This window comes from Rhinolophus hipposideros, assembly GCF_964194185.1.
Source record: "Rhinolophus hipposideros genome assembly, chromosome: 17".
NCBI lineage: Eukaryota > Metazoa > Chordata > Mammalia > Chiroptera > Rhinolophidae > Rhinolophus > Rhinolophus hipposideros.
In genome coordinates, this window is record NC_138063.1 from 19,790,501 (window position 1) to 19,818,421 (window position 27,921).

General features: G+C 42.0%; 1 protein-coding gene across 2 annotated transcripts in view; it reads left to right on the top strand.

Annotated features, from left to right (window-relative positions):
* Positions 1–20,512, top strand: part of ACAA2 (acetyl-CoA acyltransferase 2) — a 38,467-nt gene extending 17,955 nt beyond the window's left edge. Inside the window, exons 9-11 of one of the 2 annotated variants that reach the window (XR_013995288.1) lie at positions 3,582–3,736; positions 4,958–5,174; positions 17,812–20,512. Coding sequence is in view for 1 of the 2 variants with exons in the window: in XM_081078806.1 (XP_080934932.1) it covers positions 3,582–3,736; positions 4,958–5,042 (240 nt within the window). In the remaining variant the exon portion in view is untranslated. Of the gene's footprint in view, positions 1–3,581; positions 3,737–4,957; positions 6,411–17,811 lie in introns of those variants that run through there. The other variant, XM_081078806.1, reaches the window with a different exon arrangement.
* Positions 20,513–27,921: the final 7,409 nt, after the last annotated feature.

Consider the following 27,921-nt stretch of genomic DNA (forward strand, 5'->3'; position numbering starts at 1 on the left):
GATGTTCAGTGATCTTAATGAGACCTTCAACAGATAGGAAACATAAAAATGGAGATAGAAACATATAAAAGAACCAATCAGAAATGAGGAGTATAATAATCGAAATAAAGAATACATTAGAGGTAATCAACAGTAGATGACGTGAAGCAAAGGACTGAATCTGATTTGGAACACAAGGTAGCAGAAAATACCCAATTAGAATGCAAAAACAGAAAAGAATCCAAAAAATGAAGATACAGTGGTACCGCGGTTTTTGAACATCTCTGTTGACGAACATTTCAGTTTACAAATGCCATAAATCTTATGGATCTATGGTATCATTAGATAGTAAAATTCATGCTAAATTTTCAGTTTTAGGGGTTGATTTTAAAGGTCTGGAACAGATTAATCCATTTTGCATTACTTTCTATGGGGAAGCCATGCCTCGATTTTCGGACGTTTCAGAACTTGAACGGTCTTCCAGAATGGATTACGTTTGAAAACTGAGGTACCACTGTAGTTTAAGGGATCTCTGGGGCAACATCAAGCATACCAACATTCACATCATAGGAGTACCAGAAGGAGAAGAGAGAAAGCAAGGAATTGAAAACCTATTTGAAGAAATAATGATGGAAAACTTCCCAAACATGGCAAAGGAAATAGACACACAAGCCCAGGAAGCACAGAAAGTCTCAAACAAGATGAACCCAAAGAGGCCTACACCAAGACATCATAATTAAAATGCCAAAGGTTAAAGACAAAGAGAATCTTAAGAGCAGCAAGAGAAAGGCAGTTAGTTATCTACAACGGAACTCCCATAAAAGAGTAGGCTGATTTCTCAAAGAAACTGCAGTCCAGAAGGGATTGGCACAAAATATTCAAAGGGATGCAAAAGGACCTACAATCAAGATGACTCTATCCAGCAAAGTTGTCGTTTAGAATCGAAGGACAGATACAGAGCTTCCCAGTCAGGAAAAAACTAAAGTAGTTCATCATCACCAAATTAGTATTACAAGAAATGTTAAAGGGACTTCTTTAAGTAGAAGGGAGAAAAGATCAAAATATGAATAATAAAATGGCAATAAATGCATATCTATCAACAGTTGCTTTCAATGTAAATGGATTAAATGCTCCAATCAAAAGACATAGGGTAGCTGAGTGATTAAGAAAACATGACCCTTACATATGCTGCCTACAAGACACTCAACTTCAGATTGAAAGACAAACAGACTGAAAGTAAACGGATGGAAAAGATATTTCATGAAATTGGAAATGAAAAAGTCTGGGGTAGCAATACTTATATCAAATAAAATAGATTTTAAAACAAAGGTTATATTTATAACAAGAGACAAGGACCCAGTAATCCCACTTCTGGGTGTTAAACCCAAAACCCTAATTTGAAGGGACGTGTGCGTCCATATGTTCATTACAGCATCCTTTACAATAACCAAGATATGGAGGCAGCCTGGGTGCCCATGAGTGGATGAATGTATAAAGGAGGAGGTACAGATGTACAATGGAATATTGCTCAATCATAAAAAAGAATGAAATCTTGCCATCTCAAACAACATGGATGGACTTAGAGGGTACTCTACTAAGTGAAATAAGTCAGAGAAAGACAAATACCATATGATTTTTAAAAAACAACAGAAACAAGCCCACAGGTACAGAGAGCATTTTGATGATTGCCAGATGGAAGGGATGTTGGGGCTGTCGGTGAAAGACACACGGTGAAAGGGGAAGAGATTAAGAAGTACAAATTGATAGTCACAAAATAGTCATGAGGGTATAAATTACAGCATAAGGAATATAGTCAAGAATATTGTAATAACTTTGTATGGTGTCAGATGGGTACTAGATTTATCACGGTGATCACCTCGTAAGTTATATAAATGTCTAATCACTATGTTTTACACCTGAAACTAATATAATATTGTATGTCAACTGTAATTGAAAAATAAAACAATTATTTTTTTTAAAAAAAGAATTGACCTAATAGAAAAATAGTATCTGGTGCAAATCTAGAAGTTTCTGGCCCTCCCCTCCAATTAAGACATCACCCCCCCCCCCCCCATCACCACCACCAAACTTACCTTGGCTCTTAGCTGAGGCCTGATTTGGGATGCACCTATCATAATTTTGGGCATTGAAAACTTAAATTTAATGGTAGAGTGATTTTTTTTTTAACTTTGTTTGGTTTAGAACAAAGGCATTGCAAGTATTTAGCACTATTAAAAGAAGGGATATAGAAGAAAATACTTAAAGATAGATTATAACATTCTACATTTTGGGACTTTGAAAAATTTAGGTAATTAAGCATATGCCATTTGACATTGGTCAATAACTAAGATAACAGGAAATATTTAAATTGATTGAAGGCCTTTTCACTCTAGGCACCTGTGTGATTTCCTCTGTGGTAGTCTCTCACACAGGAAATCGTGGTTTCAGATAAATGTTTTATCCTTAAACCTCTTCTTCCATTCTTCAGCAACCAACAGTTCAGAGCCTCAAAGTGGCTGCTTAATTACCATATTTGTATTAGCAAATAAGTACCACTAAATTACTGACTTTAGATTTCACTCTTAAAATTTGGAATACATCAGCTCTTCAAAGCTTTTCATAATCTTTCATAGATATAAAAATACTCAAGGAAATAATTCTCAGCACCCTTAATGTGATTGTCTTTGGGATATTTGATGAGCACGTGGTAGTTTTTCCTAGGTTCAAAAGCCTAATTTCACAACATATTCTAAGTCTTGTAGTACCTCCTTGAGCATGACTATTAATAGAAAAATAATATTGAATCTAAGGACAAATAGGGCACTATCTTGGGAGAGCACAAAGTATAGAATGAAAGAACACAACACTGGATTTTGATCCCAACCCTATAAAAGTTAAAATCACCTTTTTTATCTATAAAATTCTCTAGCTACGATTATATGAAAATACAGTGCTATAAACTTGAGGTAAGGTAATTTTATAGCCAGCCTTGTTAAGTATAATACAACAATATGATACTTTTCAGTTCTGCCACATTTCAACATAATAACCATTCTTATGTATCTAAGTGAAATAAGTCAGAACAAGACATGGAAGGTTTATTCTTTGTTGTCAGTCTCTTGGAAGTATGGGTAGTAGTACTGGGGAGTAGTAATAAAAGTAACTGTTTATTGAGTACTTACTATGTGTCAGTTAATACGATAGCCGCTTAATACCCATGATTTGACTTAACCTTAGCAATAATGCTCAGGATGATACTACAGTCACATGTTGAGGAAACTTGAGTTTCAAGAGTTTAAAGAACACGCATACAGCCAAGATTTGAACTGTCCATCCTGCTCCAGTATCCCACTGCCTCTAGTATCCATTTATAATATTAACTGAGGATTTCTTTTCTCTAAGGGATACATTTGACTTAAAGTAATGGTTAGTAAATATACCCATGTTCAAACCTGATACCTTTACAAAGAACGACTAAAGATAAAAGAACCTTGCAAAATAAGGAAAAACAGCAAAATTAACTTTCAGTGGAACTGGACAATTCTCAGTTAAAAATCAGTTTGTGAATAAGGATTTTTATCAGTGTTTCAACTGTTTTTAAGGTGAATGAAGCTTTTGCTCCCCAGTACTTGGCTGTACAGCAGAGTTTGGATCTTGACCCAAGTAAAACCAATGTGAATGGAGGAGCCATTGCTTTGGGTCACCCATTGGGAGGATCGGGGTCAAGAATTACCGCACACCTGGTCCATGAATTAAGGTACTTGCTAGAAATTGTTGCATTTCAAATTCTCCTCTTTTGTAGAAATGCATGGATTTAGGTTTCCCCAGAACAATCCAACATCTTTTCCTCTTCCTCAGATCCCCCTGTACTGCTTCTCACCAGGAATAAGTTACTTGGGCACCCCTTTTCAGCTGACCTTGTAGGTGACCCAGTGACTTAGTAGTGGCTCTGCTCTGGGGATGTGTGTTCTTCCTCGTGTTTGTTGTGTGTTCACTGAGGGGCCATCGTGCGTACGGCCCCCTCCCTGCGCTGGAGCACAGCGGGAGCACATGATGACATCCTGGCTCTCATGGCACTTGCACCCTAGTGCCAGCTGTGGGAGGAAGATAACATAATTTCAGAAAACAAAGAACATACTGAGAGGTTTCTGACCTCGTTGCTGTCGTTTAAGAAACCGAAACAATCTGACAATTTGAATCTGAGCTAAGCTTTTCCTTTACTGTTACCAGGGTTCCAGGAAGAGCCTTCTGTGTGTTTGATACTTTTCAGTTTTGATAGGAGAGCTTCTCCTTCTGGTACTATGTATTTTGGACCGTTTTGCTCTGTTAGTAGAAAAATTGCAGATGAAACCAAATATGTCAGGTCAAAAAACCATGCTGGCTCCCTGTTAGGTTAAGGTAAATGGGTCTTGTATCATTTAGTGATTTGTTGAGTCAGAATGAGTGATTGACGTGTACAAAAATAATTCCTGATGGTTTATTCAAGGTCATTCCATCAGGACTGAGGAATGAGAACAGATGGTTCTTTAAAGGAGTCTAATGTTTATGAAAGGGACATGAAATGTTTCTCAATTATCTGTTTTTCAAATGGACAGACTTCACTAATTACACTTATTCTAAGTTGCCATAAAAATCTAAAACCATGTAAACCAAAGGGGTGAATGTTTACTCTCCCTGCCTCAATTCCCTGTTTGTCTCAGTTACCTCCTGTCCCACTCCTTTCTCAGAGCACACCTAAGCTCTTACGTACGTTTCAGCCTCCCTCTACTGTGTTACTACTTTTTTCTTAATAAGAATATTCAGCTTTCCAAATTCTCCTGTTCTGACTATAATACTAAGGATTGAGGAACATATTGAGATGATGAGCTGAATGAGAATGCATAATACAAATGTAACTATTAGTGATCCTATTAAATTAATTATCTAATTAATTCTGTTAACTATGTGAGTAGAGTTCAGCCACTGCTTTTTTCCCTAGGCGTCGCGGTGGGAAGTATGCGGTCGGATCGGCTTGCATTGGGGGTGGCCAAGGAATTGCAGTCATCATCGAGAGGACAGCCTGAGGAAAACAAAGTCCACCATGACCCACTTTCACTTCCTTGGCCAGGCCACCGTGAACCAGGTGACCTTCAGAGCAGCTGCAGAATCAGCCATGGCCTGACCCTGAAAGTGACCAAGGCAAAAAAGATGCCAGAGTAAGTTCTCTCAAATTTACACCAAATACGATGTATTTCTGAACTAAAATCAAAGTATAGAAGGCCTTAAAAGGAATTATATCCTTGCCAAATAACCACCACTTATGCCTTAGCCAACACGATTGCAAGGAAATTGAATAAATGTTGCCTTAAGCTCAGCTAATCCTCTCCTGTCATTTCTTGTTTTCTTCTGTTGTTTCTATTGTGGTAAAATACACAACACATAAAATTTCCCAGCTTCAGCATTTGTCAGTGTACTGCTCAGTGGCATTAAGTACACCCAGTTGTCATGCAGCCATCGCCACCATCCTTCTCCAGAACATTTTTCCTGTGCAAAACTACTGTAGCTATAAAACAAGTCCCCACTCCTCCCTGCCTGCAGCCCCTGGCAACCACTATTCTACTTTCTGTATGGGAATTTGACTATTTCAGGTACCTCATATCAGAAGAATCACACAGTATTTGTCTTCTTGCGACTGGCTTATGTCACTTAGCATAGTGTCCTCAAGGTTCATCCACGTTGTAGCCTGTGTCAGAATTGTCTTTGTTTTGTTTTGTTTTGTAAGGCTGACTAGTATTCCATTGACACATACATGCCACATTTTGATTAGCCTTTCGTCACTGGACATTTGGGTTGCTGCCATCTGTTGGCTATTACGGATACTGCTGCTGTAAATAAGGCTGCACAGACAGCTGTCCGCGGCCTTCCTTCCACTCAGCATTTTTGGGTATAAACCCAGAAGTGGAATGGCTACATTATATGGTAATTCTGTTTTTAATATTTCGAGGAATTGCCTTACTGTTTCCCACAGCAGCTACACCATTTTACACTCCCACCAACAGTGCACAAAGGCTTCAATTTTTTCCACATCCTTGCCCCAGTACTTGTTCTTTTCTGCTTGTTTTTCCCACATCCCAGTGGGTGTGAGGTGATAGCTCGTTGTGGTTTTGACTGGCATTTCCCTAAGAGTGATTTGAGCATTTCTCTGTGCTTATTGGCCACTCGAAAATCTTGGAGAAATACCTATTTTAAGTCCTTTTCCCATTTTTAAAATTGAGTTACTTCTTTGTGGTTAAGTTGTCTTGTGTTATTTTCTCAACTATTTTGAAAACCAGTGTAATTTGTGTGTGGAGTGATGTTCATAATTGATTCTGAGATAAATGTCCAAGGAGCAAAATTACTGAACTTAATCTTGATATTAATAAATGGTGTCGTATTAGATTGTTTTTCCCTTGAAGAAAGACAGTGCTGATTATGTATTTTAATGCTTCAAATACAGTTGAGTGGGAACATAGCTTTCTTAAGGAAGATTTATGTTCATTTCAAAGACCATAGTTTTAAATGGAAAATGTGATGCTGAGAACAGGCTAGAAGTCAGGTCTCAGAAGAAGGCATGTGACCCCCTTCTCTCCCACCAGCACTTCCCAGTAGTCAAAAAGGAATGTTGCCACTAATGTCTGTCACGTGGCCAACTCGGGGAGCGGAGGCAGTAGGAAGGAGCTATTCTGATTCACTGAGCTTATACTAAAAGTTGGAGAAGCCTAACTGAGTGCCATCAGGGCCACAAACTGAGAAGACCAAAGTGTTGCCAGTTTTTCTGAATTACGTCCTGTCCTCGTTTCTTTTCTACACACACCCTTAACCTAGTGCTTCTCAACAAGGGACAGTTTTATCCCCAGGGGACATTTGGCACTATCTGGAGATGTGTTTGGTTGTCATGACTCAGCAGAGGGTGCTCCTGGCACCTCGTAAGTAGAGGCCAGAGGTTCAGCTACACATCCTCCAGTGCACAGAGAGGTGGCCACAACAGAGGGTTATCTGGCCCTAAATGTCAAGAGTGCTGCTGCTGAAAAATGCTGCTTTAACCCTAAATCCACCCCTCCCCTTCTCCTTTTATATACATACACACACATACGTTTTAATAGAAAAATATTCAGCTTTCCGAATTGTCCTGCTGTGATTACATATAAACCAAATGTTGAGGATCAAAGGAAAGGTTGGCAAGGTGACGTGAATGGGAACAAGTAGTATCATTCCCACTGACTGTTATGAATTCTTCAGAGCATAAGCTCCTTGTAAACGCAGGGACGTCATCCCCACACCGCACGGATAAGTGGTGTCTCCCTCTTGCGCCACGGCCTCGCGTCTGGGGTGAGTTAGTGGGCTTACTGCCCTCCAGTGCTGCTTCCAGACCAGTCGTCGCCTGCATTTGGTAGAACCCTGTGCTGTTTTGAGATTTGTGCTGATCAGTAATTCCACCCTGCAACTCTCTTTATTTCCATCTACTGGCTTCCAGCTCGGGTCCTGTCCTCCAGTGACGTCATCACTGCCTCCATCACCATTTTTTTGTTTTCAGTCGTCCTTAGATCATGTCTTAATTCTCAGAAACTTGAGCATCCAATTAATAAAGGACCTCTCAGTTCCATGACCAAAAAACAATGACTTTTTCTTCATTCTGTATCAGACACCTCCCTTGGTCGCATCAGCAGGGATTGTCATTGAGCAAATAGCTAGCTGAAAAAGCTCTGTCGTAGAGAATCTACTGGCATAGTCCTTAGCTAAGGTTTACCATTTTTCCGCATAAAGGTCTTGTGTAGTTTTATTTGAATGAGATCTTTTTTCTATTTTATTTTCTGTTTAGTTATTTCTAATGAAGAGCTTTTAGATATTACATATCTAGCCAGCATGCGGAACCCTTGCATTAGTTCTAATGTAAATAATATCTGCTTTATTTTTGTTGCCTTTTGGCATTGGGCTGGGGCCTCTTAATGCAATGTTGGGAGGGGGAAAAAAGCCAAACCTTGAGAAGGTTCTTATTCGTTCCCGTGATTCATTTGATCCTACAGTAGGTGTCAGATAAATGCACTTTATCAAAATAAGGAAGTTTCCTTTTATTCCTAGTGTTGCTAAGAAATTTATGAGTTCACTCATTCTTCAAACCACTCTGACTTGGTATTGCCACTTCACCCATCTTGCTAATGTCACCAACCACCTTCATGTTGCAAAATCGAATGGAAACGTTTTTGTCTTCATCTTATTTAACTTCTCCAAGCCATGACAGGGGACCCTCCTCTTGGTCTTCTTTTGCAGCTGTTCCTCCACGAAACCTCCACTGTGAGTTTCTCAGGGCTGGTCCTCAATGTGTGTCTTCTCTTCCTGGGTGATTTCTTCCCTAGTCCCATGACTCATCACATTTATATCCCAGCCCCGGCCTCTTCTTTACCTCCAGATTCCATATCTAACTGCCCTCTAGACATTTCTCTCAGACATCTCCATCTTACACATGGCCCAAACAGTAATTTTTACCTCATTCAACCAACTCCTCCGTGAAATTTTTCCCTTCTCAATTCCCGTAGCTCAGGTCAGACATCTGGGAGTTTCCTTGATTCTACCCTCTCCCTTCCCCCTCATACCCAGTCTGTTGGGAAGTTTTATCAATTCCCTCAGAACATACCTCAAATTCATCTACTTCTGTCTGCCTATACCACGGTAGTCCAAACTACCAGAATCTCTTGCCTGTTCTACCATAATAGCCTACTTCATTCTTGCCTCGCTTCAATCATTCTCTAAGAAGCTGCCAGAGACATCTTTTGAAAACACAAATTATATTAGGTCATTCCCCTTTATCTCATACTTGGAACAACATCTAGACTTCTTACCTCCAGTGGCCTGTGCATGGAAGCCCTCAATACCTAAGACGGTCTGGCCCCACTTCTCACTAACCTGATCTCAGACCACTCCTCCAGCTCCCTGTGTGTCTTTGGGCCCCTTACAGGCCATGCTCTTTCTTTCTTTCTTTCTTTCTTTCTTTCTTTCTTTCTTTCTTTCTTTCTTTCTTTCTTTCTTTCTTTCTTTCTTTCTTTCTTTCTTTCTTTCTTTCTTTCTTTCTTTCTTTCTTTCTTTCTTTCTTTCTTTCTTTCTTTCTTTCTTTCTTTCTTTCTTTCTTTCTTTCTTTCTTTCTTTCTTTCTTTCTTTCTTTCTTTCTTTCTTTCTTTCTTTCTTTCTTTCTTTCTTTCTTTCTTTCTTATTTATTTGTTTGTTTTTATTTTTTTTAATAGGACTTTATTGGGGAACAGTGTGTACTTCTAGTACTTTTTTTCCAAGTCAAGTTGTCCTTTCAGTCTTACTTGTAGAGGGCACAACTCAGCTCCAGGTCTAGTTGCCATTGCTAGTTGCAGGGGGCGCAGCCCACCATCCCTTGTGGGAGTTGAACAGGCAACCTTGTGGTTGAGAGGATGCACTCCAACCAACGGAGCCATCCAGGAGCTCAGTAGCAGCTCAGTACAAGGTGCCGTGTTCAATCTTAGTTGCAGGGGTCGGAGCCCACCGTCCCTTGCGGGACTCAAGGAGTTGAACTGGCAACCTTGTGGTTGAGAGCCCACTGGCCCATGTGGGAATCGAACCGGCATCCTTTGGAGTTAGGAGCACGGAGCTTCAACCACCTGAGCCACTGGGCCAGCCCCAGGCCATGCTCTTTCATGCTTTCTGACTGTAACAGATCTTCCCTGCCTTCCCTGGACAGGACCCTACTCATGTTTCAGGTCTCAGATGTCCTCTCCTGGTGCACAGGATCACTAGAGAGCAATAGAGGAACTCTGGGCAGTTTACTTTGAACCTAACTACGTGTGTTAGAGTAGAGTTGGGGGAGAAAGCGAAACGCTTCAGGTTCCCTCTAGGATGACTATAAAGTTTATCATCCAAACCATGTCACTTCTGAGAAGTGAAAGAAGACAATAATTATCTTGGGGCAACAGGCAAAGTGGGAACATACAGACACTCTGCTGTTAATTAACCAAAGTACATTGCAATGACTCCACCTTAAGTTCCACAAGTTCAAGAGAGCTGAGCAAATACGGCCTGAGTGTGGACTGTTAGATTTGAAGAGTATAAAGTAGTCAGGGCAGACCTCACTGAGCTCTTGACAATTGAGCAAACACTTGAAGGAGGTGACCATTAGCCACTCAGGTATCTGGGAGGAGAGTAGGAGAAACGTCCAGTTCCCAGCCCTGAGGTAGCAGTGTGTTTGGTGTTCTCAGGAAACAGCAAGCAGCCATTGAGGTTGGAGCAGAGTGGGCAATGTGGAGAGTGGTCAGTGATATGTCAGAGATGCACCATGGGCTCATATCTTAGGGCCTTGTATTCTGAGTACAATGGGGAGTCATCTCAGGCTTTTGAGTAGGAGAGAGCGTCTGATTCCCATTTCAAGCATACCTTGGTGTGTTCTATTGAAATGCACTATAGGGGGACCAAGTCAGAAGCAGGGAGGCCAGTTGGGATGCGCTTGCAACAAGTAATCCAGGCCAAGAAACAACAGTATCTCGGCTCTGCAGTCAGCAATAGCACAGTGAGAAGTGGCCGATTCCGGTTATATTCTGAAGTTAGCGCCTGGAGATTTCCCCGTGGACTGGCTATTGGCTAGTAGAAAGAGAAGTCAAAGATGACTCCTGGGCTTTTACCTTAGCCACCGCGATGGAGAACCTGCTATAGTGGAGCAGGTTTGTGGGGAGGTTCAGGAAGTAGTTCAGTTCAGACTTTCAAGTGGAGACGCTGAGAGGCCGCGTCTGGGTGACGAGTCTGGAGTCTGGCCTCTGGGATGGAGCTCAATCTGACAGTCATTTGCATTGAAGTGGGATTTGATCACAGATTAGCAGCCTCCAGCCTAGACGGATCCAAACAAGGAGAGAACAATTTTCCTTCCTATTAACACTCTTAGGTTTTCGTTTTTATGACTTAAAGAAAAAGTTAAACAACAATAAGAATAATACATAAAAAACCAAGTATATCTGTATTGGAGAGTGATCCAGTTCTCTAGGTTTTCTCACATTACATAATAAGCGCCTTTTCGTCCACCTTCATGGAGAAAAAAGTATAGTAAATTCCTTACTAAATCTGATAACTTAAAATGTAGTATGAGAACATACATTTTGGAAGGTAGCCTAAAAGGAACTCCTTTGTGAATGAGAAGTGATTGAAATAATTTTAGTGAAGGAAATAATTCTCCTTTCCCTTTCTCCCCATCTCATTTTTTATTTTCACAGTGAATCCTGGGTTTTCATAACTTGGGTTGACTTGCAGGAAGGAGCCCTCCGCACCAGTGACAAGAGCCCAGGGGTACTTTCCCCCCAAGGTGGTACCACAGGCCTGTCCTGCGGTGGTCCCTTTCTTGACAGCACCCCAGAGGTGCCTCTCTTAGCAGAGCTGGCCAAACTCTTGGTCCTTCTCTCTTCCTGGGAATTGAGGAGGAGAAAGGAGCCCGCAGTCAAGAAACCTAGGTCAGCAAGGGCAAAAATCTGTTCTACCTACTGGCCAGTGCTCCAAGTCCCTCTGGCCAAGGAAATGGCCCTGTTGTTGTCCTCAGTGAAAATACAGCAGAGGCAAAGCCCCAGAGCGAAGGCATCCAGGGTTACACAGCCTCTGAGCTGCTAGTAGCAGCCCACAGGCCCCCTCTGAGCCCCTCCCCAACCCCTGTCAGATGAGGACACATGCTAAGAGGGCTGGGGACACGGTCTGGAGCAGCAGAGAAGGTGCGACAACCATGGTAGTCCCCACGCTTTGTCCTCGTGGACTCTCTTCTTCCTCACTCTGGACATTGTAGTTGTTGGAGAATCTCCAGCTGCCCCAACCGTTCATCTCCCGACAGAGCAAGGGCTGTAGGGAGCTGCTTGTATTGTCCCCTCCTCACTTTCACGGACGTCAGTGGACAGGGGCCCATACCCAGTGAGGTCCCAGGCCTGTGGGGAGTACTGTGTGCTGTGTCCTGACTTCCCCAGGGACGGGGAGCCTGCCGTAGACGCCACATCCACCCCAGCGCCTCTGGTACGGGAGCCTCAGGAAAGAAACAAGCACTGATGGGTGTAAAGCTTTTCCGGGATGCAGCCAGCGTGGAAGACAAGGCCTCTTCTGCCCACGCACTGTAACATCCACTCTCCCCACAGTTCTGCCGCATTCCAATAAGTCAGAGCAGAGGACTGACATGGGTCCTCCAATGCCAATTTCGGCCCTGTCTCAGCACAGCCAACACGCAGACGCATGCAAGAAGCTGTTGTAGAAAGAAGAGGCTCTGGCAGGAGAAGTAAAAGCCAGACTTATGCATTGAGCATGCAGTTTCTTAGGAGTCTTTCAGGAACACCAGGCAAGATAAAATGAGAACCTGCAGAATGAGGGAACATGCTGGTACCGAGAGCGAAGAGCAAGTGATGCGGGGTATTCACACACACACACACACACACACACACACACACGCAGTTGTTGCTCACAGGGCATTTCTAGGTTACAGAGAGAAGCAAAGTTCCGAGGAGCAGAGGCTCTCGATACCGGTGAACTAGGGCTCACAGCCCAGCCAGCCTTTAGATTTGGGCCTGGTCTCACCCTGTGCCTACTGCTGGGAGACAGTGCAATGTGGGAGCTGGGATCCCAGTCACACCCCGCTCCCCAGGGCTCTAGGCCAGCATCTTCAGAAAGAACCAGCGGCATCCAGCAACTAAGCAACAACTCAGTCTTGCTGTGGACCAACTGTCCGCATTGGTTATAACCAAGTCTGTTGTCCAGCCCCCGTATGCAGCTCAGAGCCTGAGAGCATGCAGCTTTGCCCAGCCCTGAGAAGAGGCAGTCTGCCAGGTGGGAGAAATTCTCTCCATGCTTGTGTGTGTCCATCACGGATGAGAGCTCCCAGATGTGGACCTGGACCCACTGGTCTGTCCTTACTACACGTGGTAAGTAGAGAAAGCAAGATCTTCTGGAAGGATAATAGCTGAGTGAGGACAGATGCATTTATGAAAGCTGCGATCATGTTTAGCCCCTTTGAATTTCCTAAATGGCAGTTTTAAAACAAATAGGAGGAAGCCTTCTTTACATGGGTGCAAAGCAATTCCAGAAACTTTTCTCTAAGACATAGTACAGGGTGAAAATAGAAATATTCTTAAGACCAGAAATGTTAGGTACAAAGAGACAAAAAGCTGTAAGCTGTAGTACACTGATGTATAGCTCTGGTTAAAAATATGTAAACAGAAGAAAAATCAGTAATTACATGAAAACGCTAATGGTGTTCATGTTAAGATGGCGGGATGATGAAATCCATGCAGTGGAAAACCCACTACTGATAGACATATGGATGAATCTCACAGGTATCATGCTTTTGAGAAAAGACATCAAACAGTGCATACTAAATAATTGCATTTATAGGATGTTCAAGAAATAGGCAAAACGAATCCATGATGATAGAGGGCAAAATAGTGGTGACCTTTGGAGGGAGTATTTTCTGAGCTGGTCACAGGGGAGCATACTCGGGTGCTAGGCGTGTTGTACGTTTTTACCTGGGTGGTGGTAACACAGATGTGCACGTATGTAAAAACCCTTAGAGTGCTACACTTCTGGCCTGTGTACTTTACACTATTTATTACACATCAATTTAAAAAACACTGTCAATGGTTGTATTAAACTGTTCTGTTCTCAGGAATGGCCAGAGGATGGGGAATTCAGTTTAACAGAGAATCACAAGCCATGGTTTTTCAAATCAAAGCTATCAATAAGATACAACTTTATTTTATGTGTCCTGAAAAAGAAGCCCCCAGTTGGCGAGTCTCTTCAGAGACTTGTGCATAACGAACGCCATGACACCAGAGGGCTCAGTGTCCCAGGGACAGGTAAGGAGCCTGCCTCGCACTCGGGGCAGCACGCTCACCTTGGCACCGTGTGGAGGGAAGGGAAACGAGTCTTTGAAAATCTGAACCATATGCTCCTCCTCACACGGGTTTGCAGTCTTAATTTACATTACCAATGTGGTCCCCCAAATTTAAAGTGGTCCCTGGATGCCCAACAGAAGTGACTGCAACCCTCTTTGGAAGAGCTTGCCTTCAATTAAGACACATCCTATCTTCAAGAGACGCTAACAGAATGAGCATCAGAGAATCGATGAACCAAGGTGCCTCTCATTTTATAAAGCGCCAGAAAGCAATAAAATGTACTGAAATTTTAAATTGTTTAGGGGTAGCTGGATGGCTCAGGTGGTTAGATCACGAGCTCTGAACAACAGGGTTGCTGGTTCGATTCCCACATGGGCCAGTGAGCTGCGCCCTCCACAACTAGATTGAAGACAATGAGCTGCCGCTGAGCTGCTGGAGGGGCAGCCGGGCTCAGTTGGTTAGAGCGCGAGCTCTCAACAACAAGGTTGCCAGTTCGATTCCCACATGGGAGGGTGGGCTGAGCCCCCTGCAACTAAAGATTGAAAACTGGACTTGGAGCTGAGCTGTGCCCTCCACAACTAGATTGAAGGACAATGACTTGGAGCTGGGGGTCCCTGGAGAAACACACTGTTCCCCAACATTCTCCAATAAAAATTTTTTAAAAAGTTGTTTGAGTGTCTGAATATGACTGACCACTGAGAAGCCCCTCAGGCCCTCCAGGGCTGTCATGACAAGTAGGGGACAGCTGTGCAGGCAGGAGGCAGAGAGAGTAGTTTCTTGAGTACTTTCTTCCTTGAATAGATGCAAGAAAGGAAATTCTGTTTAATTTCCATTGAGAGGCCAGCAGAGGTGACAAAAAGTTGTAAGCAAATGGTACAAGGAAAGACGTATTGAGAACAACTGAACAAGGAGAGAAGAACGAAGTGTGGGCAGGACACAGACGTCAGCTGCCCTGCGTCCCGTGGCTGAGGGGTGGGGTGCAGGGAGGTGGGGAGTGTGCATGTGTAACCATCAAATCCACAGACACACCCCTTAGTATTTCTGAAAGGGGCTTCTTTGCTTCTCAGACAGGCAGGGGACTTGGAGGTTCCTGGAGGGATCATATCCTACCTGGAAATTCATGGGAAAAGCCCTGAAATAAATGTGGTAGAGAATCATACGCTATCTAGTCTCGACTGTGAGAGTAAAGAGAAGTCAGGCCACGCTGAGAACTGAGGAAAGATTTGTTTGTTTTGCTTTATTTTGCTTGTAAAGAAGTTTGCATAGAGGAGGTGGGCTCTGAGATAGGCCTCAAAGGATGAGAGAGGTGCCTGGTGGCCGTGGAAATTAAATATTTATCTCCTGTTTGGATGCGGTGCCCAGGGCTGCAGCTGCAGCTTCTCAGCTGAGCCCTCTGTCCCACCCAAGCTCTTGACTTGACCGCCTGCCCTAGGAAGGCTCGGGGGAGGGTGCAAACTACGACCAAACCCACAGGCCCAGTGATGGGAAGGCCCAGTGCCCACGTCAGCACCCAGGCCCCGCCAGGAGCCAGCTCTGTGCTCCGTCTCCAACACTGAGTCTGACCCTCCCACTCCTGAACATCTGCCAGGCCTCAGTCCCCAAATACTTAGAGAGCATCTTCAAGTAACAGTAAAAACGGGAGAAGGATAATTATCAGTAACATTCCTGTGAGTTTAGCTCATTCTAAAGGAAGACAAAAACAGTGCATTACTGAACCAGAGGCTGTTACTGGCCAGGAGGGGAGTGTTAGAGACCCCCTTTGCCATCCACAAGGAATCCCATCAGTGGAAGCCTGGAAGGCCTAACCCCCATCTTACCTGGACACCCTGAGACCCAGAGGGGAAATGGTTTGCCCAAGTTCATGGTTCCCCTAACAACGAACCTGGTGAGAAAGCAAGTGCCCCGACTTGCCAGCCGTAGGCAGGGTGGTCTCCCCAGCACAGGATGCCAGGAGTGGGGTCAAGCCCCAGGCAGGGTGGTGTTTTATCTTTCCCTCTTGTTGTTTTGTAAATTCTCAAAGCTCATCCTCTGACCTCCCACGATGCCTTTTATAGCAGAGCAAAATCAGTAGAAATACAGCCCCAGAGGTTTCTTATCACCCAAGACAAACCCTGTAATTTTCCTGTTCCCTTCCTGGTCACTTGTTTAATTTTATTTGCTGTCTTTCTCTCACACTCACACACTCACAGACGTGCACGGCATGTGTTTGTCACTTAGAAGTGTTTGATTATGATGGAATCAAATTAGGAGACATCACACTTTTTGTCTTACTTGTGTGTGTGTGTATGTGTGTCTTTTTGTAGAAGGATTTCCCTTCCCCAAGATCATCAATATGTTTTATATTTTCTTCTAATGTATTTATGGAATTCTAAAATTATTTCACTCTTTTTTCCTAACAAAGAACTATCCCAACACTGAATCAAATTTCCTGACCTACCAATTTGAAATGATATTTTTTTATCAAATATTAAATTCCCATATGTATATGACTTAGTTTCTGGATGTTCTTTCCTATTCCATCTATGCAATTGTCTATTCCTCTACCGATAAAATGACTTGTTTCTTCCATATATTAATATCTTTGTAGCTCACTGTTCTTCCTTTAAATTGACTTCACTACTCGGTATGTATTTATCTTTTCACAAAACTGAGAATAAAGTTATTATGGTACTTGTCATGCAGGGTCTCTGGTCCCGCTCCCTGCACCAGAACACAGGACGTGGTGAAGCCCAAAAGGAACAACAATGGAGGCATGGATAGGCGGTTCATAGCACTATATTCTCAATGGCAGCTGGTCAAGACACAAAAGCAAACATCCCCCAGTACCCCAATGAGAGGTCTTCCTGCACCCCAGTCTCACTGGCGGACGGGCGAGACAGGAAATAGGATCCACACGATCCGCAATCTGCCATCCACGCTTGCTAACCCCGCTTGCTAGCTGTAATCCGCGCTTGCTAGTGTAGCCATGGCAGTTATATCAGTGGCCAATGGCTAACTGGTTACAGCTGATGGCCAACTAGTCACAGTTGATGGTCATCTGCTACCCGAGCCAGCACCTCTCCATGTGAGGTCGAGAGCCTGGAAACTGCTCTCTGGGGCTCTGTCCCCACAGCACTAAATTTTGAAATAAGCATCCCAGAATTTATTAACCCAAGTGTGTATTTTCCCCTAAAGTTCAAACGTGAATTTCCTCCAGAGTTCATAAACTTTTATCAAATATTCTTATTTTTCATGACAATAAATGTATTTACATAAGTTTAATAAGAATCTGTTTTCCTCATAACCGGACACAATTGGACAACTCATTAGCTTGGCTTTTTGGCCTAAAGAGACTTTTAAAGGTCTAATCTGAGATTCCTTATTACCAGACAATTTTAAAGAACTAAGGTTCATTTTATAGAACCAAGAAAGCCCCTTGGATATTACCAAAATTATGATTGGAATGTCATACTTGAGAATATGCATAGAATCACTATTCTTGCTATAATTATATAAGTAATCAAGCCAAACTGAGTAAGACTAGACATTTTACAAACAAATTAGTTTTGCTATAATTATCTTTGATAAAAATGGGATTGCTGTAAAAAATTGTGTTTCAATAGAAAACTGTAGTGTACCCATTATCAGCTTCTAGTGCTGTTCATTGAGATTTTGTCATCTAATTATAAACTTCAGAGAAACCACCACAATAGATCATGTATGGACAACTTTCAAGCCTGTTGTTGTGTGGGCCACTCAAGAGAGTTCACTAGAACCCCCAATGACGTCTTCAAAGACAGTCAAACTACAGACCAGGAAAACCTATCAGATTGAAACTGCCATCCTCACTCCACCATTTAAAGGTGATTTCTAACTCAAATCTAGAAATTTTCTCAGCTGGCTGCTCTCCAAAATCAGAAACGATGTTTATAATTTGCTCCAACTATTAACCTTTCTTTTTCTTTTGTTTCCATAGAAATGCCTCTTACTTGATTGCTCACACCATATGGAGGCCTAATTTAGGTGGAAGCTCACCTGCAACCCTGCCTCCTGAAGTAAAACATATTCATCCTGCTAAATCATGAGGACGTGCGCTTGATAACACGTCATGTGGTGCCTATGGAAATAACTCAGCAAATAAAATTGAAACCCTAGGAGAACCAGAAGGTTCTGTTCAGTTTGACTTTGAGAGCTAGGCATAAAAGGGCTCATCCTGGAATCACAGTAATTGTACTTTACAATGGAGATGAATACAGTTTTCTATTAATGCAAATCAGTCTTCCAAAAAAATTGAAACCCAATTAATTACACGTTATCCCTCAAAATGTAGACTGACTCAGAAAGGTAAAGCCTGAATCTGATTATAACTCATTTGATTTATGTAATTGATTAAATCTTGGTTCCTGGGAATCTCTGCTCCGGGAAATTTTTCAACCCTTATAGTCATCATATTAACCTCTCAATGCATTTTCTTTCAAGGGTTTTAAATGCCTTTCCACTGTCACTCACATATCAAATGATATCCATTAAGATTAGACAACTTTTTTTAAAATAAATTTTATTGGGGGAATATTGGAGAACAGTGTGTTTCTCCAGGGCCCATCAACTCCATGTTGTTGACCTTCAGTCTAGTTGTGGAGGGAGCAGCTCATCTCCAAGTCCAGTCGCCGTTTTCAATTGAACCTGCAACCTTGTTGTTAAGAGCTCACACTCTAACCAACTGAGCCATCAGTTGCCCCTCCGGAAGCTCAGCAGCAGCTTGTTGTCTTCAGTCTAGTTCTGGAGGGCGCAGCTCACTGGCCCATGTGGGGATCGAACCAGCAACCCTGTTCAGAGCTCGTGCTCTAACCAACTGAGCCATCCGGCCACCTCAAGATTAGACAACTTGAGCAACTCAGTAACCAGACCTCCCATGTCCATGATGGCCATGCCACTGTTGGTAATAGCAACTATATGACCATCTGGTTCTGACACCTCAATTAACGAAACAAAGAATATGTGATTCTTTGGCCCACTTGCACCAACAGTGGTAAATGAGAGTAACGCTTATCATAGTTGGTCCTACTCAGCCGACTGAGTGAATGACCAAAAGAGAAGAATTGTTAAAAGTTAAATAGAAAATGGAAACTGGACTTGAAAATTCCCTGAGCAGATAAAACCATTAAAGACATATAAGTGAAACTTAGCTTATTCTGCAAACCAGCGAAAATTAACTTGGGCCACTTCCTGTAAATGCCTAATAATTAAGAAGGAAAGTTAAGTCATCTTCCCCAAAATGATATGAGATAACAATTTTAACCAGTCTCCTATCATCTGGAAACCCTCATTATAATAACTAACCATAGTGAAGGCTAAGCAACTTCCTCACTTTGTTAGTCATCTTACGACTAACCATCATGCCCCTGAGCTCCATAACAATCTTTGATGTGAAAAGGTCTTTGTTAACAAACTATTCTTAAATGCATCATAAACACTTACTAAATACTGTTTATTGATTTGGTGGGTTTGATGTAGTTATTGATGGGTTTTTGACACCCATCAGTCCCAGTCATCTCCTTATTTGGACATTCCCACTATGACCCTCAAATTGGTACCTCGGTCCCTGACCCCGCCCCAGCCCTATTTTGCAATGGCCCTGCAGACAGCTTCACCTGTATGCCCTGTAAGCCATTCAAATTCAAAATGCCCCAAACAACACCTGCACAATCATTAGGAAAAAGATAATATTGGACCCATCCCTTATATCACACACCAGAATAAATTCCAAATGGATAAGAGATTTGTATTTAAAGAGTAAACTCATATTAGTATTATAATGAGACTAAATCTGCAAGATTGAAAATACATACCATTTAGTAGGAAAAATCTATAACAGTAAATCTTCAGGTATATTCTAGCCAAACTACTAAACTTAGAAAATAAAATATCTATAGATATTTTTTCACATTCAGGACAAAAAGAAATTCACTTACAAGGAGGAAAATAAAACAGGTTTCAGATGTCTTTCCAGCAGCAATCTGGAAAGTGCCAGAACAAAGAGAAATGCACACGGAAAAAAGAGTATGATCCAAGTGAATTCTATCCAGCCAAGTTGGAGCTTAAGTATAAAGGCAAGAGCTCACATTTTCAGACATGAAAGGACTCCGAAAATATAGCATCTATGAGCCCTTTTGAAAAGTCTACTTGATGGTGAAATCTTGCTCACTAAAGGATGAATCAAAATAAAGAGCGCTGTTATTCTGAAGCGATAGAAATGGGCTTGGTGGAAAGCATGGGATCCACTTAGAAATAGAAATGCCATTAAACACCCGAGAGAATTATGGTTGCAGGATGCAAATGAAAACTCTGACAAAGTTAAAATAATATAAGCATCAAAATTGGGAGGAAGGAAAGGGCAGGATGCAGGATATATCTAAGTGTTAATTCCTTATCTTTCCCAACAAGTAATCAATCAATGCTGTCTATATGGAAACACATTTTTTAAAAACCCACAATGATGCTAACTTCATAAATTCCCTTAAATTTATTGGCATCTTCTAGAAACATATTTCCCTTTTAAGGAAGAAACAATTATCTGAAGTAGTTTGATCTAAGCATTTGTCTCTGTTAAATTTATTTCAAGTTACATGCAGTGTTTATTTTTTTAAATATGTCACATATAAAATGATACCATCTTTATACAGTTGTTTGCATCTGTTTTAATGTGTCTCTCTGCCTCTTTCTGTCTCTGTGTTTGTGGAGCTCCTTCTTTCTATGTGTGCATAGGGAACCATCTGGAATGCGGTCAACTGAATGTTATCGGTTATTTTCAGGTAGTAGAATTTTTGATAACTTGTTGCTTTTGTCCTCATACTTTTCTGTATTTCTTAAATTTTTTATAATAAGAATGTGTAGTTTATATTAAAATGACATACTTAAAGAAAATAAAGAGATGGACAAGAGATACCTAACAGATATGCTAAAAAAAAAAAAGCGGGGGAGGTAGTTTGATAGAGACATTAACATCAGACAAAGTGGAATTTAAAGTTAAAAGTATTAATCAGAGTTATGAGGGACATAATAATATGGCAAAAGATACAGTTTGAAGAAAATTTAACAGCTACAAATTTTAATATTCCAAACAATATAGTTACAAGATACACAAAACTACTAAAAATATAAGAGTAACTTAATTTAAAGCAAACACACACACACACACACACACACACAAAACATAGTGAAATACTTTAATATACCTATTTCTGAATTTGATAAATCTAGTAAAACAAAAATAAATGACGTAAAGGATCTGAATGGCCCAAAGGCTCAGTTGGTTAGAGAGCAAGCTCAACGACTTGGAGCCGATAGGCCCTGGAGAAACACACTGTTCCCCAATATCCCCCCCAAAAATATTAATTTAAAACAACCGACAAGCTTAATTTAATACGTGCTTAGAATTCAGTGTCTTGCTAATGAAAAACAAATGTTATTTATTGTGCCCTTGGAATCTTTATAAAAATTATTGTATAAAAAATAATTTCATAAAAATTATCATACATTTGGCTCTGAAGAAAACCTCAATAAAATAAAATACGGAGATCTATAAATCAAATTTTCTGAGCATAGGGCAATACAATTAAAAATTCATGATAAAAGCTTACCTTAAAAAGTCTTAAGAACTTAGAATTAAGAAACACTCTCTGAAATACTTCCTGCATCAGAGAAATTAATATTTAAAATTGTCTAGGAAACAATGAAAAGGAGATATATATATATAAATGGATAAATAATTGAAAGAAAGGAAGAAGAGAGAGAGAAAAGGAGAGAGGGGAGGGAATTAACCTGGCTAAATACGTTTTGGTTATTTGAAAGAGCCATCAGTTGAATGCCAGTTAGTAAAACCACACCATGAGTCAGCAGGTTCAGACTCTGCTCCAACTTCGGTACCATTCTGGCTAGTCATTTCTTCCTCTAGACCTCAGACTTCTATCTCCAAAATGACATATTCAACGAGATGATCCCCAAGGGACTCTCCAGCTCTATCTCATTTGGTTCATACAACATCTTTTGAATACTCCAATCAATTACCCATATTTACATATTGAGAGATTTGACATGGAAATCTAATCTCTGCCTTCTTTTCAAAAACAGGTGATTAGGGGACACTCCTGGATCTGTGTCAAAGCCACCGCTTAGAAGGGGGTGTAATTGGGACTCTCCATTTCACCAGAGTCCCCATTCACCAGCTTCACCATCGCCTGCCTGGCCCCATTGCTTTGGGGTTTCCAGCCCATGAGCAGAAGAAAAGGCTGTCACTTTGAGTTGTCACTCTCTACAGAAAAAACTCAAGACTCACATCTTCTTTCCTTTCCTTTCTTTTCCTTTCCTTTCCTTTCCTTTCCTTTCCTTTCCTTTCCTTTCCTTTCCTTTCCTTTCCTTTCCTTTCCTTTCCTTTCCTTTTTCCTTTCCTTTCCTTTCCTTTCCTTTCCTTTCCTTTCCTTTCCTTTCCTTTCCTTTCCTTTCCTTTCCTTTCCTTTCCTTTCCTTTCCTTTCCTTTCCTTTCCTTTCCTGTTTTCTTTTCTTTCTTTTTTTTCAGTTCTTCCCCTTATAGTGAATATTGGGCTCAGGGAGAACAGAACCTAAATCTGATTTTCTAAACTTCTCATTTCGGTTCATCATAAAAAGTTTCCATCCAGACACAGTTTACATAGACCAACTGTTTCCAAGAAAACAGGTTGAAAAACTGGAGAAATTCCACTCCCAGATGCACGAGTACTTGTTACAACCACCAAGCCTCTTCTTGTCAGCCTGGATCCCCAGCTGTTCAGGGTGGCTGGGCTGGGACACGTCATCTGTGGTTTAGCTGAGTTGTATATATACAACTTCCATTCTCCAAAAAAAGGAGAAAAGATTCACAATGTAAGGGAGTGGAAGGGAGGGATGAATAAATGCTCCAGAAAGAAAGAAAAAAGGACACTAAAAAACCGCATAAATGACTATCTTTGGTCTCCTTAGGGCAGCCTAGTCCAGCAAGCTTCTCCTAGTTTTTAAGGTGGTTGTTCTTCAGTATTAAAATAGATGGCTTTCCTTTTCTCCTCTCAATAGGCCAAAATTTCCTTTGCATCCCTTTAAACGGCCTAACATAACATAACCACGTGGTTTCCTTGCCTACTGTGGCTGCACCCAGAGAATCCAGTTCAGCCAGTTACCCGGAAGGGGAGTGGAGGACCAGGAACTGGCTTGTCTCTCAGGCTTGGTGAGAACAAGATCCAGAAAGAACTACTGTGACTATCTTTCTAAACCCTTCTCTCAGTTCTTACACTGTACAACGTATACAATCTCATATATACTATGCAGTGGAGACCATGCTGTTTGCCAGTCAACAATGTATGCTGAATATGTCTCAATCGGAAGAAATAATGACCTGCATAAATGGTGGCACTGAACACTGGCACAGTTTCAATTATTGGCTTCCTGATGAGTTGCACTGATTTCTAATCCTAACAGAGTATGACATTGCCCAACTTTTCTAGACCTTGACTACTAGGTTTGATCATTCTGTTTAATCTGCCAATCTTAAACTGATGAAATAAATTTTAAAATTGAAATAAGACTTGCCTTTCTCTGATTAATGTTAAGTTAATGGATAACTACCATTATCCTTTCATGATTATTGGTCAATTGTAGCTCTTGTTCCATGATTTTTCTAATGGGGCACTTTGATATTATGATTTGTAATGATATCACAATACCACATGCTCTAGAGAGCATGGGAGTTCTGTGCCTCTTCCCCTCTGCCTCTCTTCCATCTGGCTGTTCCTGAGTTACGGCGTTTTATACTAAACGAGTGAACTAGTAAGTAGAATGTTTCTCTGAGTTCTGTGAGCTGCTCTAGCCAATTGATCGAGCCCAGCAGGGAGTCTTTGGAACCTCCAGTCTGTAGCCATTATTAGAGCAGAAGCACAGGTAGTGGATAGGACTAGCCTTTAACCTGTGGGATTTGAGGTTAGACAGAGTCAGAACTGAGTTAAATTTTAGGACACACAGCTGGTGTCGGAGAATTGCTCGTTGGTGTGGAGCCAAAGACAAAAATTATAATAGCTCTTTTTTTACTAAAAAATAGTTTGGAATATCACTGGGCTCATGATCCCAGCAAAGTCTAATTTCCACTCTCACCCATGTATTCTGGAAGTGTCATAGGAAAGCATCTATTTTGAATGTCAAATACGGGCAAGGAAGGATGACAAATAACCAAAATACCAGGAAACCAGTTTCTGTACCATGAAGGGCAAACTAGGCTCTAAGAGCAGAACAGCATCTGTACCCCCTGGTGAGAATAGCCAATTTCTCTCCAAATAGATGGAACATAGAATGAACTCTTCATATGAAGCAATCTGTTATTTTTAAAGACTTGGAACTAGTAAAAGGCAATGAAATTCATGGCAGAACAGCCTGTGTTCGGAGCTGTTTTATTTTTTGAGGGTTTTATACGTTAAATAGCTTGCTGGATTAGAACATCTTTACTGGAGAAGTGACCACATGAGAAAGCTGTAACCGCTTCAGCCCCTGATCCCATCTGCCAGGACCAACGTACAAGTTGGAGCCTTGTACTGGGAGCTGGCACTTTCCCAGGTATGTTGGAAAAGTTTTCTATTGTTGTGTAACAATTGCCACAAACTTTAAACGGCACACACATTTCTTATCTCAGTTCCCCTGGGTCAGAAATCAGTACAGCTTGTCTCTTCTGCTCAGGGTCTCACATGGCTACAATGAAGCTGTCAGGTGGGCTACTGCAGTCTATCACGTGAGGCCTGGGGTCCTCTTACAAGCCCCTGAAGTTGTTGGCAGAATTCAGTTCTTTGTGTTTGTAGGACTGAGGCCCTCAGCTCCTAGGGGCTAAAGATAGTTCTTACCATGTGATCTTCTCCATAGGCAGTTTACATGACAGCTTCTTCAAGATCTGCAGGAAAATCTATCTATCTATCTATCTATCTATCTATCAATCATCTATCTATCTTAATGTAATCATGGAAATGACATCCCATCACCTTTGCCATATTCTCCTATTTAGAAGCCAGGCACAGGTCCTGCCTACACTCAAAGAGAGGGGATTAAGCAGGGCACAGCATGGGAGCCAACCGAGGGTCTGTCTGTCATGCAGGTTTGTGATTCCCTAGCCCAGAGTTTCCCAAAGGGTATGCTTGAAACACAAGTCCCACAAAAATGATTTATTAAATAAAACTGCACCTGAGTTATATCCGTTTGGAATTGCTGCATGTCCTCTCCCCCTCTTGGAGGTTCAAAATACTGGTGAGTACTTGTATACTCAACATACTGAGAAGTCCCGGGTATCAGTCATGATTACATTCATCTGCAAAAAGCAGAAAACTCAACTATAAGACTTCTTTTTTAAAACAAGAAGCTTGGAGAGAGGTGGTTGTGGTTTTGGTTCATTGGGTTAGTCATGCCAGAGCAGACATCACTGCAATTTTCTTGGACTTCCCTCACAATCACATGGTGGCTGCTGCAGTTCCAGCCATCACATTTGTATTTACAGCACATGGGAGGGGGAAATCCAAAGTTGACCCTCTGTTTAATTTATCATGAAGGCGTAAACCTTCTCAGAACTCCCCAACTTCTACTGTCAAGCTTCCATTCATATCTCATGGGTTAGAACAGGTTCATATGCTCACCCTTATCAGTAAGAACGACTGTAGAAGTGAGTATTTAACATTTCTAGCATTGACAGTGAGAAATGGTAAGGTAGAAGGCGGTTGGGAGAACCTTTGGGGGTATCTAATTAACAGCGTCTGCCACCTGCAGCCTTCAAGAAATGTGCTTAACTTTTCCATTTAGAGTTCTAACATCTAACCACAGACACACACCTTCAAAAATACTACTGTAGCCAGAATCTCCTGGGGTAACAGAACCAGCAAAACTAAACTCCTAAATTTGTGGCATAGACGTTTGTGGGGACAGAGTCCGAGAGAGCAGTTTCCAAGCTCTCGGCCTCACGTGGGAAGGTGCTGGCTGGGGTAATAGATGGACATCAACTGTGACTAGTTGGCCATCAGCTGTAACTAGTTAGCTATTAGCCACTGATATAACTGCCATGGCTGAGCTGGGGGGTTGTTGTTGGTTGGCAGAGAAGCCGACAACAGGTTGCGGACCATGCGCTCCTGCTTCCTGTGTCTCCAACCCAGCCGCCAGAGAGAATATAGTGAGTGGTGTGACTCCCCTATCTGTGGCTCCGTGGGTGTTCCTGTTTGGCCTCGCTATATCCTACGTTCTTATGTGGGAAGCGAGACCAAAGACCCCGCAGGACAACATCTAATACTATAGCCTCCTCTGGGTCTCCCCATTCCTGAGAATAGCTTCTCGTCTCAACCGTAGGGTAAGAGCAGGCTTCCGGGATACTGAAACTTAGCACGCATCAGCTGCCCATTACCATATTCTAAAATTTTTCATTTTCGGGGCAGCCAACGTTCCTTCTCTACTAGTTGTTCAACAGGGTCAGGAGGAATTAGGAGTTCACATCCTAAGAGGCATGGCCTCTGCTCTCTTAACTTTGAAATGCAATGACCCCAAACCCTAGGAGCCCAGCATTTCTTCCTCTTGTGTCACTGTTAAGCAAGTCCCCTCAGCCACGAGCCACACCCCATTGCTAGGAATGGCACAAAGCTACTGAGCAGGAACTGGCCCCAATTTGACCAGCCAGTTTCTAATAATAACCTCTTTTCAAACTCCTCTTTTCCTTCATTTCTATTTCTCAGTTTCTCTCACTTCTTCCAACCCACAATGGGTGCCAAGAAGTCTCACCAGTCTCTTGGTTTTATATCTCCAATGAGATCAACTTCCCTTTATCTCCTCCTGTTATGGCCCCACGTTTTCGCTGTCAACTGCACCAATTTCTGTAGAGTACACTTGGCATATTTGAAATGTCTGCAGCCTTGCAGGTATCATCAATGTGATGGGGCAATGTGGTCTCCTTGAAAGAGAACTGATGGGGTGTCCAGCTCTGCCCTAACTAGCATGGGTCCCCGGGCATGTCAGCACAAAGAGCCTTTGCACTATGAAGCGGGTTTGTGGGGTGCAATGCCTGGTCCTTAGCCTGTGCAAAATTCCAACTGGAATCATCAGACTGAAAGAGTATGTCAAGAGGCAGCAGGTTTCACTTGGGCAAACTCGCCATTGTAAGAAAGTTCAGTGCTCTGAACTTTTTGAAAATCAACATTTTCAAGCCTGAACGCAATTGTCCACTAGCCTCAGAATTCAGATGAGACAGATAAGGCTTCTAAAGCCCATAGTTAGACTCATCAGAACCCTGTTGTTGTTGTTGTTTTAATTTCCAGTCCTCATCCATGGAAAGGTTCATCCATTCCGGAATCTACTACTCACTGACTCATTCCACATGTGCTTATCGAATGCCTGCTATGAAGGAGGTACTGTGCGAGGACAGGAAGATGAAAACACCCAGCTCCTATTCCAGGGAACTTACAATCCAAAGGGGAGACACCTGCCATCAATAACAATACAATCGAACGACGAGCAAGATGTTGGGGTAGCAGGCGGCTCGTGGGTGGTTTCCCCAGTGAGGCAGGGAGGTCCAATGGGGGTAGGTCCTTCCAGAAGGGCCTTGACAGTATCTTGAGGCACAGATGATGTCATTCTAAATAAAATCCTCAGAGGGTGATAGAGCTGACCACCATTGACTGGTGGCCCTCGATGGTGGCAGAGAAAAGGACAATTCCGTCTGAGCATCCGGGCTTTGGCTCTGCAGAGCCTCCTGTTTCCTCAGTTTTACACTTTCCTGTCTTTAGGTCTCACTCCCTCCTCTCTTCCCCTTATGGAGTGTGTACAAAGGATGGTGGGAAAGGAAGAGGAAGAATTCATAGGTCTGTGTGTGGCAGCTATGGGGGAACAGGAGGGAAGGCTAGACAGCTCAGCTGGGGTCTTATAAAGAATCTAGGAAAGTCTACCCATATTTGATCCTATCTCAGTTTTCTGAGACCTCCCCAAATAAATGCAATGCTTTCTTCATCCCCACATACAAATCCTCAAGTACATGAACATAAATATCAAAGCCCCCAAAATATAAATTAAAAAA